The sequence below is a fragment of the Alternaria arborescens genome, assembly GCF_004154835.1.
Source record: "Alternaria arborescens strain FERA 675 chromosome Unknown contig_2, whole genome shotgun sequence".
Classification (NCBI taxonomy): domain Eukaryota; kingdom Fungi; phylum Ascomycota; class Dothideomycetes; order Pleosporales; family Pleosporaceae; genus Alternaria; species Alternaria arborescens.
Window position 1 is genome coordinate 983,476 of NW_021167857.1, and position 12,754 is coordinate 996,229.

At 49.6% G+C, this 12,754-nt stretch overlaps 5 protein-coding genes across 5 annotated transcripts; 2 read left to right on the forward strand and 3 right to left on the reverse strand.

The window, feature by feature from the left end:
- Nucleotides 1-92: 92 nt before the first annotated feature.
- Nucleotides 93-2,489, forward strand: AA0111_g1170 (hypothetical protein; the record flags this gene model as incomplete). The annotated part of the gene is made up of 5 exons (XM_028645595.1): nucleotides 93-479; nucleotides 528-640; nucleotides 690-1,049; nucleotides 1,102-1,685; nucleotides 1,735-2,489. 5 exons carry the CDS (start codon nucleotides 93-95, stop codon nucleotides 2,487-2,489), a joined length of 2,199 nt encoding a protein of 732 aa, XP_028511303.1.
- Nucleotides 2,490-3,721: 1,232 nt separating this feature from the next.
- On the reverse strand, nucleotides 3,722-4,219 carry AA0111_g1171 (hypothetical protein; the record flags this gene model as incomplete). The annotated part of the gene is made up of 1 exon (XM_028645606.1): nucleotides 3,722-4,219. The coding sequence occupies one exon, from the start codon at nucleotides 4,217-4,219 to the stop codon at nucleotides 3,722-3,724; it is 498 nt and encodes a 165-aa protein (XP_028511302.1).
- A 2,082-nt stretch (nucleotides 4,220-6,301) lies between these two features.
- On the reverse strand, nucleotides 6,302-7,047 carry AA0111_g1172 (hypothetical protein; the record flags this gene model as incomplete). Its single annotated transcript, XM_028645617.1, has 2 exons — nucleotides 6,302-6,569; nucleotides 6,623-7,047. The coding sequence occupies 2 exons, from the start codon at nucleotides 7,045-7,047 to the stop codon at nucleotides 6,302-6,304; spliced, it is 693 nt and encodes a 230-aa protein (XP_028511305.1).
- A 1,555-nt stretch (nucleotides 7,048-8,602) lies between these two features.
- On the reverse strand, nucleotides 8,603-9,577 carry AA0111_g1173 (hypothetical protein; the record flags this gene model as incomplete). Its single annotated transcript, XM_028645628.1, has 3 exons — nucleotides 8,603-8,803; nucleotides 8,856-8,969; nucleotides 9,023-9,577. 3 exons carry the CDS (start codon nucleotides 9,575-9,577, stop codon nucleotides 8,603-8,605), a joined length of 870 nt encoding a protein of 289 aa, XP_028511304.1.
- Nucleotides 9,578-11,295: 1,718 nt separating this feature from the next.
- On the forward strand, nucleotides 11,296-12,408 carry AA0111_g1174 (hypothetical protein; the record flags this gene model as incomplete). Its single annotated transcript, XM_028645639.1, has 1 exon — nucleotides 11,296-12,408. One exon carries the CDS (start codon nucleotides 11,296-11,298, stop codon nucleotides 12,406-12,408), a length of 1,113 nt encoding a protein of 370 aa, XP_028511299.1.
- Nucleotides 12,409-12,754: the final 346 nt, after the last annotated feature.

Genomic DNA, 12,754 nt, shown 5'->3' on the forward strand with positions numbered 1-12,754 from the left:
TCTCGCGCGGTCGCGCAACAACATTGACCCGGCGCTCTGGATAACTTCTAATCGACTCCTTTCTTGTTGTCTTGAAAACGACGCGCTGAGAAATGGCTGGCTACGCGGATCCCGACACGCAAATGGGCGTAGGACCAGGTCAATACGCAAATCAGAATGGCACACCACCGGCGCAGCAACACCAGTTGACGGACCCCGAACTGCGCCTACAAGAGAACCTACAGCAGCTGCGTGAGGGTGGAGACATGATGCATCCAGCCGGTCCGCAGCAACCGCAGTACCAACAGATGGCTCATATGGGACCCGCCATGGGCGCGCATCAGCATTTCGCAGGACCGACACGCCCAACGCATTCTCCGCAACAAATGGCGCAACACGTCATGAGCATGGAGGGACACCACGATCCGTACGACCCCAACGATCCGAATCGCAAACGATCCAAGGTGTCGCGTGCCTGCGACGAATGCCGAAGGAAGAAGGTATGCGATGCCTCTTCTTCCCACACGAACATCGCTTACGGTGTGTAGATTCGATGCGACGCAACCAGCGAGAACGGGCCGGAAGCTTGCTCTAGTTGTAAGAGAACCGGCGCGCGCTGTCAATTCAGCCGTCAACCCATGAAGCGCGGACCTAGCAAAGGGTATGTCATCTTGTTCTCTCAACTTGGTGCGCATGCTCACACTGTTCAGTTACATCAAGGAGCTAGCCGACCGACTCAACTCGCTCGAAAGCCAGATACATCATCCTCCTGCCCAATCACACAACTTCGATTTTGGGACCCTGGGTGACCAGTCGTTCCCCGACACCCAGAGCCCACCGCAATTCAAGCGCCAGCGAACTCACTCGGTGACGGATGGATTCCACGACGCTTTTAGCCGACCCAACTGGACTGTTCAGGACCGCGGGAACAGCGGATCTGTAGACGCACATGGTCTGCCTGTGCTACCGGACCAAGAATCATCGCTGAACGGCAATCGTCGTACTTCATTTGGAGACATGAGTCTAGGTGGCAGCTTGATCACTGGCTCCCACGAAGAGATCCTCAAAGCGTACGCATACCTGCACCCTTAACTTTTTACTTGGCACTAAACCTTGATTCAGATACTACAACATCATTCACCCCACACTGCCTGTCTTACCACATCACGAATCGCAATTAAACCGCCTTACAAACTGTCCGTCGAAGCTACGGGAGGCATTCTTCTTGTCACTAGAAGGCTGCATCCGATCTATTGCCTCGAAGGCTCTGCCGCCTATCGAGATCAGCCTTAACCAGCTGCTACAACAATGCTTTACTTCTGTCGATGCGGCCAACTATTGCCTTCACGACACAGACAGCTCAAGGCAGTTTTACAATCATTTGGTGTACTGCCAGTCAATGATTCTGCTTGCTGCAGCGTCTGACAGACCGAGCCCAGGCGTCATAGGCAGTACAACAGGACTACTGGGCCGCATCTCAGCCTGTATTGCTGACGCAGCGATCAACGACTCGAGGACATTGGCTGCAATGAAAGAGCAAGACCTTGAAGTATACCAGACGGCACGTCGCGTGTATTGGACTGCGTTGATTCTTGATCGCTTCCATGGCTCTAGTCGATCAAAGGACATGATGATTCGAAGGTATTCTGGGACTCTTTCGCGCGACGACTACACAGCTCTGGGCGAAGTCGGCTACTACCTTGCCCGTAAGTACAAGTTTTTGCGTTTCAGAAGCACTTGACTAACACTTCCCAGGTACTGCCTTGATTGTTGGCCGGATAGCCTACGTGAACCGCGCAGGAAGCGTTCCAAATGTCGAGTCATCGGCTCCCTTTGCCTTTTCAGCACTCAAACCTGGGACCGTGGAATCAGAATATCTCAATGGGGCATTAGACGAAGTCAAACAGTCCATTGATCTGACGACTTTGACGCGCAACTCCCCTCCTCACTTGGCGCATCAGTATCTTAGAGTGTTCATCGCGCGACTGTCATTGCAAAACATACCTTCTGCGGAAGTTTTCGAGGCCACCAAAGAACTACTCAGTAACCTGACAAGCGGCGCTATAACTCCTCTGCACCACATCTTCGCCGCTCTAGTGGCTACGTCTCTTACGGAATTGGCCGACCGAGCCGAGATGCAAGCTGAGGCGAACGCAAGCATCAAGGAGATGAACGATGCGCTGTCGAACGGACAGATCATACATCGCAGCTCCGACGGTCTGGGTTGGGAAACAGCGATTGGAGAATTGCTCCAAAAGAAGAAGTCTTCTACTCCCCCTTACACTGGTCCGGAGCAAGCCAGTCCTGCGCTAGAACCCAACATGGCCGGACTGCAACACCTCGCTGCAGCTGCAGTCGGAGAACGTGAAGGAACCGGTGACAACCGTCCTGGTAGCTCTTCTCAGCAGAAGGTCGACAATGACCTCTCAGCTGCCATGGCTGCTGCTAACGAGGCAGCCAAGGCGCAAGCCCAGGCGACTGCGGCAGCAGCTCAAGATCTGTTCCACTAAGCAAAACAAAACTATGTTCTTCCTGTAATTGATATACCCCCTTTTGTTGTAGCTGGTAAATAGTCTGATGAGACTTACATCACATTATAATTCTATACGTCGTCCAATCGTCACTTGGTCTCCTAAGGAGCTTCGTGCTTCGTATCAGCAATATCTACCCTAGAAGTGCACCCTGTCACTCCACTAGTTTCTCCGTGTAACAAAAGGATGATTGAGCTTATTCCAACAACTATTTCTCGAACCAGTCCTTTCAGCTGAAGCAAATGTGCATTTCATTTTGACATGGCACTAGATTCCTTGTCCAACATAGATAGTGCCAGTGCAACCAAAACACTCCTTCATTGAGTTAACTAATCCCTGATGGGAGCGAACATCGACAACTATTTCATCGGTTCCCAAATACAAGCAGCACACCTTATATGGCTGCAGGTCGTGCATCCGTTCTGCCAAATAGCATTGGGGCCATCACCACATGCACTACAATACCATACCATCATGCCTCCATACGCAACAATTGCATCAGAAGAAGAAGCGTTCAATACAGAATTTGAATGCCTTCCGATGCTCGAGGTGTGTGACCGCATATCACTTTGCAGGTTAGTATCTACTTTAACGGCTTTGCTCAAGAGGGCATTATATACTGTCCTACAAATCTCGAGTTTCCTTGTTGTACATGATAGTATGGTGGAGACTCTCTAGCGTGATTGTAGATGAGTAAACGTAGAGTAAAGGCGCAGTCTCGGGATATATCTTGCTGTCCTGCGGCTGTCATGTCGGCGTATGTATCGAAATGCTTCTCGAGTAGAGTGGGGTGAGTAAAGGGCATGACAGCCTTGTCGGATAGACGTAGAGGATCAAGTGGGTCTTGTGTGCACACTGCGAGAAGCCAAAGAACGATACTTCTAGAAAATGAGGGAAAAAAAAAGATTGAGGTCAATTTGATGCGGGGCTGAAGAGAGTAGGATATATATTTGTTTTTCGGGCTGAACTTCGGTTTGAACTTGGAAAATGTATCTAACTGATCGTGGCTTTTCTCCAGGTCTACGATTCGCTATCTATACAAGGCCGACCTCCAGGCTGAAATCGCTAAGCCTCATAGGAAATCCAAGTATAAGCTTCAATTGTTCGTGAACATCGGTACCGTCAGATCATGATATGGGTCCATTTGCGAAAACAATTGCCTCATTGAACATTCTCCATTTCTATTCAATCGAAAAGACTGAGGTCAGCGCTTAAGCAGCCATAACAACACCCAGGGTTCGTCTGCCCACATCGAACATATCTTTGTCCTCTGTCTTCAAACGTTCAAGTTCAGCCTCAGTCTGGGGTAGTAGCAATTCGTCTATGAAGCATTGAAGATTGCCTGTATATGGATCATATTGGGCATCGAGAGAGGAAACCATCTTCTCCAAGACACCTTTAAGATCTTCGTCTTCTTCTGCGATCTGTTGCGATTTGGCTAGAGTATATCTTGGCAGAGGTTGGCGCTCGAATGCTGGATCTCCGCGGTGCTCGATATTGTAGAGGTTGCAACATGCATGGCGTATCCCTAGCAGCGAGAACACGCACAACCGAATGAACTCGGTGATGATCCACCGGTGGCCGAATGACTTTGTTGCTGCCACAACACAACGGACGAGGCGCTCAAGTTCCCAGCGGCCTATGCGCTGATGCTTTGAAGGCTCGCTTTTGACACCTTCCGGTCTGATCAGTTCTTGAATATCTGCCATATATCCAACATCAAATCGATATGAACCTTTCCAAAAGGACGTGATACCCGAACAGCCATGTGTGCTACAACTGCACTTGCAGTCATCGAATATACGTTCTTGAAGTGTAGCTGCGATCTTTGTCAAACAGTCGTCTTTGAGAGGTCTCCTCCACGTGAGTGAAGCTATTTTTGCGCTGATGCAATGCAGCGCTGTGGTTTTAGAGCCTGGCCAACACTCGGTCAGAGTCGCTCCTTTGGAAAGAAACCAGTCCACCAATTCAAAAAACCGGATACACGACCCTGGACTAGGATAAAATCTTCTGTATCCTGTTGTTGCAAAGATCAGCGGTGAGCAGTACGTGCTATGATCGTACTGCGACTTATCCACTTGAATATCCCGGAAACCGGCATCGTAAAGCATCTGGAATGTACGCCGTGAATCGCCTACTTCCTGATAAACCATTGGCTGTTCTGTATAGAGCCTGTGTACGCTGTACACGCTGAATCGGGACGGACGAAGAGAGTGTGATATCTGAAAGCCCTGATCGTCGAGTGCAGATAATGCACAAGTAGTATGGACGTCGAGCACACTATTCGACTCTGTAACACATGGGCATTGTATACCCCGGTTTACTACCTCCTCCCGAATATGACGTCTTTGCTCGATTAGATGTGTGACGAGCATCTTCGCACTCTGTTCCTGTTGACATGCCTCAGAAGCATGCACGATAGCTGCCTCTAGGCGTCCTATGTAAGGAAGTTGCGCCGCTGTAGCCTTGTCGCGCTGTGTAAGCCAGAGTTGTACCATTGCCTGATTCTGTGATTCTATGGCGTCGAAAAGAAGAGGATCAGGAACTGCGTACGACTGATCCATTCTACGCTGCTCAGGGACGTAACTGTATTTGGCGTCAAGTAGGTACTTGCAGCCAGGCACCCAACCCATACGAGTCGTCATCTTGTATAAATTCACAATCTTCTTGCTGTCGAAGGAATGATCAACAACACCTGCTTGTAAAGCCTTGATAAATTCCTCTTCAGACCTCAAAAGTGCTGCCCTTGTAGCGAAATCGAGCGCACCGAAGAAAGGGTCAGCGAAAGAGTCGAAATGGATTCCTACCCAAGAACCATAGCTTTCGAAACAGTCTTGTGGGTGGCATTTCACAGAGACCTTGAAGTCTCGATTTAGAAGATCAGTGACGAGTATCTTCCACCTTTGATCGACCGGCTCAGTCGCACCTAGGAGAACATCAACACACGTGCTACAGTCACTTCATTAGCCATATTGAGATACTATACACCAAGATATACTCACTTCCCTTGGTCGTCAGTCTCCATTGCATCAGTGGACGACATGTGGCGTATAAGCTGATTAAGTGCAGAGCGATATTCATCTAACTCGCTGGGATGCATAGACCACACGCTCTGAGAAATTCTACTACAAAAATACTAATGCCACTCAGTAACTCTAGAACCAAAAAGACTAAACGTGTAATACTCACATGTAGCAAAGTTTGTCCATTCTCCAAACGGTCGTGCGGCGATGACTGACGGGTTTGGAAGATCCGTGATAACTCCATGGAACTCTTGCGAAGTGTTCTTTGGGAAGAATGAAAGCTTGTCATAGAAGCAAGTATTACAAAAGCAGGAGACGAGCTTTCTGAGACAATGCGGCTGCATGTCAAGCTCGGTGTCAACGAAAATGTCCCAGCACCGATTGACAACGCCATGAGTATGCGAAGCTTTAGTCCAAACACCAAGTAACTCAAGATGAACCCGAAATTGACGTTTAGTGCATAAGCTTCGGGAAGCCAGGATGGGCAACGGCGATCATGACGGTATTGCTTTTCCAATGAGAGTAACACTGGTCGCTGGAGCAGCCGCTTCTCCTGGTGCATTCCGCGACATGTGCAGTAGCCACTATTGATTGCCCCTCTGCTCAGAAGCGAGAGATTGGGCTGAGCTGTACGTTGGTGATTTAGGTTTTCCATATCACTCTCTAATTGTATTGCCGACACTGGTGGTAGGGAAGGGGTTAGATAGTCCTACATTAAGCTTAGTTATGCTCAGCAACATTTCCTATGTCTGGGTCAAAGTCCTATTGCTAGAGCCAGTGGAGCTCTAGCTCAACCACGCCACGAACGGTACGTACTTGTTGGCCCAGATCAAGAAGGCGCTGCCCAGAATCGTGAAGTCTCTGATCGAAGAGACAGCTGATGCCACACATCTGGTTCTGGCGTGTGGTGTAGCTGCTATCTTGAGTCTGGAAGTATCGCTGCCGGTCTATGATCATCTGAATTCCAGCACTAGTATTGAGGGAGAGTTGACCAATCTGTGCTTGTACAGTCATGAAATATCGTTGCTGCTGATCGCTAGGAAGTGTTAGTTCAGATATTGTTACAACGTACGTGGAACGGTTTATTACATTTGCGATACCAGCAACGCGGTCTGTAGGCTCTGTTGGATGCTGGCCAGAACATCCTTCCAGTACTTTATATCGTTCTCTTTGAAGGGATATGTCAGTCGCTTGATGACATTCTCAGAACGTGTCCAGAACCTGACGGAGCCTTTTACTGGCGGGACGTCTCCAAATCTCGATCTGATCACCTCAATAGCCCGTGCGCATTCTTGAATGCTGTTCCTAGTCAATGCGGTGGATGTAGTAGGGTCCAGTCTGCTGATGATGGTCTCCAGATTCTCAAGAAGGTTCACCAGTGTGTCCAGTTCGCTGGTGATTTGTTCAGCCTTCGTTCTTGCATCTTTGACACTGTTGGTGTACGTGTTCAGTTTTTCAAACAGCTGTATGGAGAGAGAGATGACACCAAAAATGGTGCCGGCCACTTCGGCCATGATGGGCGTACGCAAAGTCAGAAGGTGGGATGAAGTGATAGCCAGAATTTGGCAAGATAGTTGTTTCTGCCTGGAGGCGCAGCACAGTTATGCGACCTATCGCAGATGGCCACTCATTGGGGACAACAGTGCGGGGATCGGCTCAGCCTTGGACATTCTCAGCCTTGTGTGCTTTCAGCCTGACTTAGCTACGTGTACGCTGAGGAACTATAAGCCAAGCCAACACGGTCAGCATCGAGTTTCTCTGCCAGGATGGATACAAATATCAAGATGGTGTAGCGCGAAACTCTAAGGACCGGACTGTACAGCCAATTCCCTCGGCGCAAGTGTAAGGGTGACGTCATTCTCCTACACCAACCTCAATTGTGGTTGGTAGATAAGTTTCAACGGAGCTCGATAATATACACCTTACTTCGTTCTAAAGCTAAACTCGTGGTCCTCTTACCATTTCACCAAGATGGAATCGTGCTGTTAATTATGTTCCGAATGGGACGAGCTTATGTGGATACAGATAAACGGGCGTAATAACCCTACTCAAGCGACCGCAATACGATTGGACTGAGAAGTATTCAGGAAAACACAAATTTTGGGGAGCGTCAAAGATCCGAGACGGCTACAACAAACTTCCAATAGTTAGATGCCTAAATCTACAAGTTCAAAATACCCTGGTGAGAAGTAAGGATCCACTACCCGTTGTCGGTTCAAAAAACTTGCAACTACAAACCTACAGAATGGCACACCACAGAGCACTCCCAATCTACCCTACCCGATCACCTGATACTACCGATCCTTCGTGCTTAATCCCTATAATAACGGACGAGGATGACGAATAAGAAGATGCTTATGAAGAAGACACACCAACAGAGCAGACCAGCAAATAAACACATTCCCCTTTGCTCATCCGACGTCAAGTCCGAAGCCATGTCCCTGCCCAATGAGTTCTGGGCCGTCGATGTTTGGTGCGTTTGGTAAGCTTCCAATGAGCGATCCGGCGGAGTGACCTCTGTGTTCAATCCAGACTCGATATCGTTACTTGCATATGTACGATATGCTGAATGAATGGAAGCGTGGATGAGGCTAGGAGAGGAGGGAACATATTCGATATGTGTGGAAAGTGGGCTCGGTCTGTTCTGAACACGTGGTGCAGAAGTAGTGTAGAGAGGCAGATCGGAAGCGGTATAAGGAGGCGGACTTGAAGTGGTGTATGTGAATGGATTGGAAATGTTGTTGGAAGTTGGATCGAGAGTGCTGTAAGATGGCGGGGGATGATTCGGCTCGTTCATGCTGTTGGTGGACATGGCTGGATTGTAGTTGTATTATGCTTGTGAAAACGCACTTAAGTTTTTGTAAGATGAAAGATGAAGAAGATAAAATTGAAAAAGACGATACTTTAAACAGTCGGATCTCCGTATTGTGGGTTTGCCATACGCTGGTATAGCGTACCGTGGTTGTAATAATCCACCCAGGCATCGCTTGTGGCTGTATATGCTAGAGAAGGGGGCCCAACCTACTGGAGTCGATGGATATAATTGTGATAGAATTTGTATTGGGAGCCTCACGCCGACGCGCAGTGGCCACCATCCACTCTCAGGTCGGCGCCGGTCATGAACCGACTGCCTTCCGCTAATAAGAACACCGCTGGGGCTTTGAAGTCATCTGGTACGCCAAGTTTTCCAAGTAAAGCGCCGGCCATCCATGTCTTCTCTACATCTGGATCCGCTGCGAGGAGTTCGTCGGTCATCGCAGTTCGAATGTACTGCGTATCCAATTAGTAAAATTCCCATATAATGGGATGCGAAAAACCTTACACCTGGCGAAAGCGTGTTCACCCGAATGCCGTATTGACCCCATTCTTGCGCTAGCGAGCGACACATTTGATGCACAGCTGATTTGCTGGCGTTGTAGGCTGTGCAGGTAAGACCCTGAGATTATGGTTAGATCCACTAACACATCCAACTGATGGAGAAGTCCTTACCCTGTTCGCAACCTGACCCGACATACTAGCGATGAGCACAATTGAGCCACCGGTACCCTTGTCTTTCAATATCCTCGCTGCCCTCTTGACCGATATGAACGCGCCTACCACATTCACGCGAAGCATACGCTCAAAGTCCGAGGCTTCATAGTCCAGCGCTGGTACCCTTTGTTGGATACCCGCGCATGCGACCATACCATTGAGTGGTGCACCTCGCTCGTCTCCCTCTTTTGATATCTCCTCCAGAACCTGGGTAACCTCCGCTTCGCTAGTGACGTCGCATCTACGGTATGTCGCTGAGGTACCGAGTTGATTGGCAAGTTTCGTCAATGCCTGCCATTCTGTGTTGCTTGGTTCTGGGAGAATATCTAAACAAGCTGCATGTCCACCAGCTTCAACCACAGCGAAAGCAAGAGTTATTCCAAGTCCACGTCCACCTCCTGTGATAGCGACTGTCTTTCCTGCGAGGGAGAAGAGTGCTGGTGTCTGTGCCGTCGCTGACGTTGTAGAAGAAGTAAGTGCGCTGGCGACGCTGCTGATGGCTGATGGACTCATTTTACTGTTCGTAGAGTTGGTCTTTTCCAAAGATTCAGAATCGCTGCAGGAGAGGATTTAAATGCCGAGTACTAAGGAACCACAAGGCGACAGCAGCTTCTATGTATGCCAGGACCCATGGGGTGCACATCGACGCGTATGTTCCCCACATCTGATAGTATAGTTCCATTTGTGGAACTGGTGGGTTGAGATTTCATCGTCACGGCTTCAACAAGGCGCATGTGTGGACGGATGTTGGTGTTGATGGCTCAATTGCGGGACCGGACTTCGCTCAGGGTCCAGATGTTGCCCAGTTTGACCAAACAAGCAGCACTAACCGCTGCCAAGAAGGCCGAAGTCGTGAGCATGGTGGAGTATCTAGCTGCGCGTGTAGCTGCCGAATCAAGAAAAGTATTGTTTATAACTGTCGTCGCGCAAGTCGGAACACGAACAGATATCTGGAATAGATCTCAAAATCCTTTCCGAGTGTAGATCGTGGATAGAACGAAGAATCCGAATCTACTTTCTCAATCATCAGCGGTGTGTGTACGATACACAACTTTGCTACTACCCGCTCGAACCTGTAAGTCGAAATGTCGGGCTCCGCTCCTTTCTTACTGATTTCGTGCTGATATTTGACAGGCATGCGGCAACGGAATGCAGGGAAATAGGTAGAGTAGGAGCTGTGTGGATTGCTATACGACTGTTATTCCGTTCTCTTTGTCCCCCGCATACTCCCTCCCGAATACACCGCCTTGGTAACTTCCCAGGGTCCGTCTATCACTGCATTGCATCGCATCCCACAGTGCATACCCTCGTACCCTGTACCCCAGCTTCCGAAACCACCGTGTTGGGTAAGTAATGGAAAACCATCGATTACAGCCAGGATCCGGTGCCCCTCGGTGCCCCTCGCGCCCTTGGCGTGTGCTACTCGATACACCCTCATTAGGCAAGTTTGGAGGAAACCATCGATTGTCTCTGCCCTTTCGTGCCCTTTTCCACCCAGCCGCATACTAGCAGATAGCGGTCTGACCAATGATCGCTTAATGTAGCTGCGCCCGCCGTGCCCCTTCATGCAAGCCACATGGAGCTTCAAGTTACTCTATACAGTAAGTTCCGCAGCAACCGTTGATTTACGTGGAGACAGCGACAATGCATAATCGCTCGTTCAAGACAGTCCTGCAGGCCGTGTGTGTGTTGTCACGTTGTACCGCTGCAGGCGGTGTGGGCGCACGAGACCCATAGCGACGAGGCTGAGTGACGTCTTTCTTCCGCGTGCGCATGAGCTTATCGAGCATACGAGTCGTCTCCGGGACCCGCCGCGTTTGCATGCCACCTTTTCGCAACGACACACCTCTCCCATCATGATACGGCAACCCTAGATCTGTTTTCTTTCCTCTGTTCGCCATTTCCATTGCTTTTTTAGCGGTTGCTTGTTTACCTGCGCAAACCTCATGTCTTTCCTAAGGAACTCGATGCGGCGCTTTCGCCGCACCCAAATACATAATGTCGAGACGATTAAATCGCAACCGTTGGCAGAGCTTTCCGGCTCGCTGGGCGACCTCGGAACTCTGTTGCCGCTGATGACTGCGTTGGTCTTGACGAACTCGATATCCTTACCCTCGACATTGCTATTTACCGGAGCCTCAAATATCCTGACAGGCCTTGCGTTCGGAATACCCCTGCCTGTGCAGCCAATGAAAGCTATCGCAGCGGTAGCTATAGCTCGACAGTTTACCATGGAAGAGAACGCTGCCGCAGGTCTTGTTGTTGCGGCCTTAGTAGGCGTATTCAGTATCCTGGGCTTGATCAACTGGGCGAATCGCGTTACACCAATCCCAGTGGTCAAAGGAATTCAAGTAGGAGCAGGTCTATCGCTATGCTTGAGCACCGGAACGAAGCTACTTTCCTCACTAGAGTGGACAGGTCCTTGGTGGGGCGATAACCTGTTTGTGGCGGTTGCAGCAGTTGTCCTCTTACTGTTCACTTTCCCGTATCCTAGGGTGCCATATGCTATGATCATCTTCATAGTGGGCATCTTACTATCATTTGCATCTCCGCAAAGCGAAGACGTTCATGTGCCACGTGCCGCGATTCCCATTCTTCATCCCTCTGGCAAAGATTTTCTGAAAGCAACGACAACCGCATCTCTGGGCCAACTGCCTCTTACGCTCCTCAACTCTGTCATTGCAGCATCGGCGCTCGCGTCTGACCTCCTGCCATCACCACCGTACCCAGCTGCACCTACGGTTACAGAGCTAGGCATTTCCGTCGCTGCGATCAATCTCGTAGGTTGCTGGTTCGGAGCCATGCCCGCCTGTCACGGCTCCGGGGGATTAGCGGGTCAGTTCAGGTTCGGCGCGCGCAGTGGCTCTAGTATCATCTTCCTAGGAATCGTCAAATTCGTACTCGGTCTTATCGCCTTCTGGAAATCATCAGCCATTATTGGTGTGCTTCACAGCATCCCCAAGGCACTACTCGGTGTCTTAGTTCTCGCTGCTGGCGTGGAACTAGCCAAAGTGGGTGAGAGCATCAACACGGACGCCCGCGATCTTCGTGTGTTGGACAGGGACATGACATGGGACGGCAAGAGAGTCAGGGACCTCGATGAGCGGGACAGAAAGGACAGGTGGATGGTCATGCTTGTCACTGTGGCTGCTCTTCTTACCTTCAAGAATGACGCAGTTGGTTTCGTCACTGGACTAGCATGGCACTGGGGCTTTGTGGTTGCGAGAAGGATTGAAGATCGGAGGACTGGACGCACGGAGGGCCATGTATGGAGAAGTGTCGGGCATAGCCGGGATGAAGGTGCTGGATTGCTCGCCCATACAGAGTCTGATACTGTTGCGTAGATGAACTTGCCAAGAACCATAGTCATTGTCACTAGTTGTAAAACAATCTCATAACATAATGCATCCTGACAGCTGGCTATACTTCACATTCACAAACACATCGTGTTAGAGCCCAAGCATTTTGAAGTTCCAGTCATATTCCAGTCATATCAACATAATGGTACGCAAGTTGGCAAGCGGACCATTGTTGGATTAGGTGAGTGTATGTACATACATGTAAGAAGTAAAAAACAAGAAATGCTTGATGAGTGTGCTCAGCGCTTGAGCGTATGAGAAACAGTAGATCTAAGTCTTGAAAAGGTATAAGGCCGATATCAGCGAAAACGTCTATCAAAAAAGCCAAATG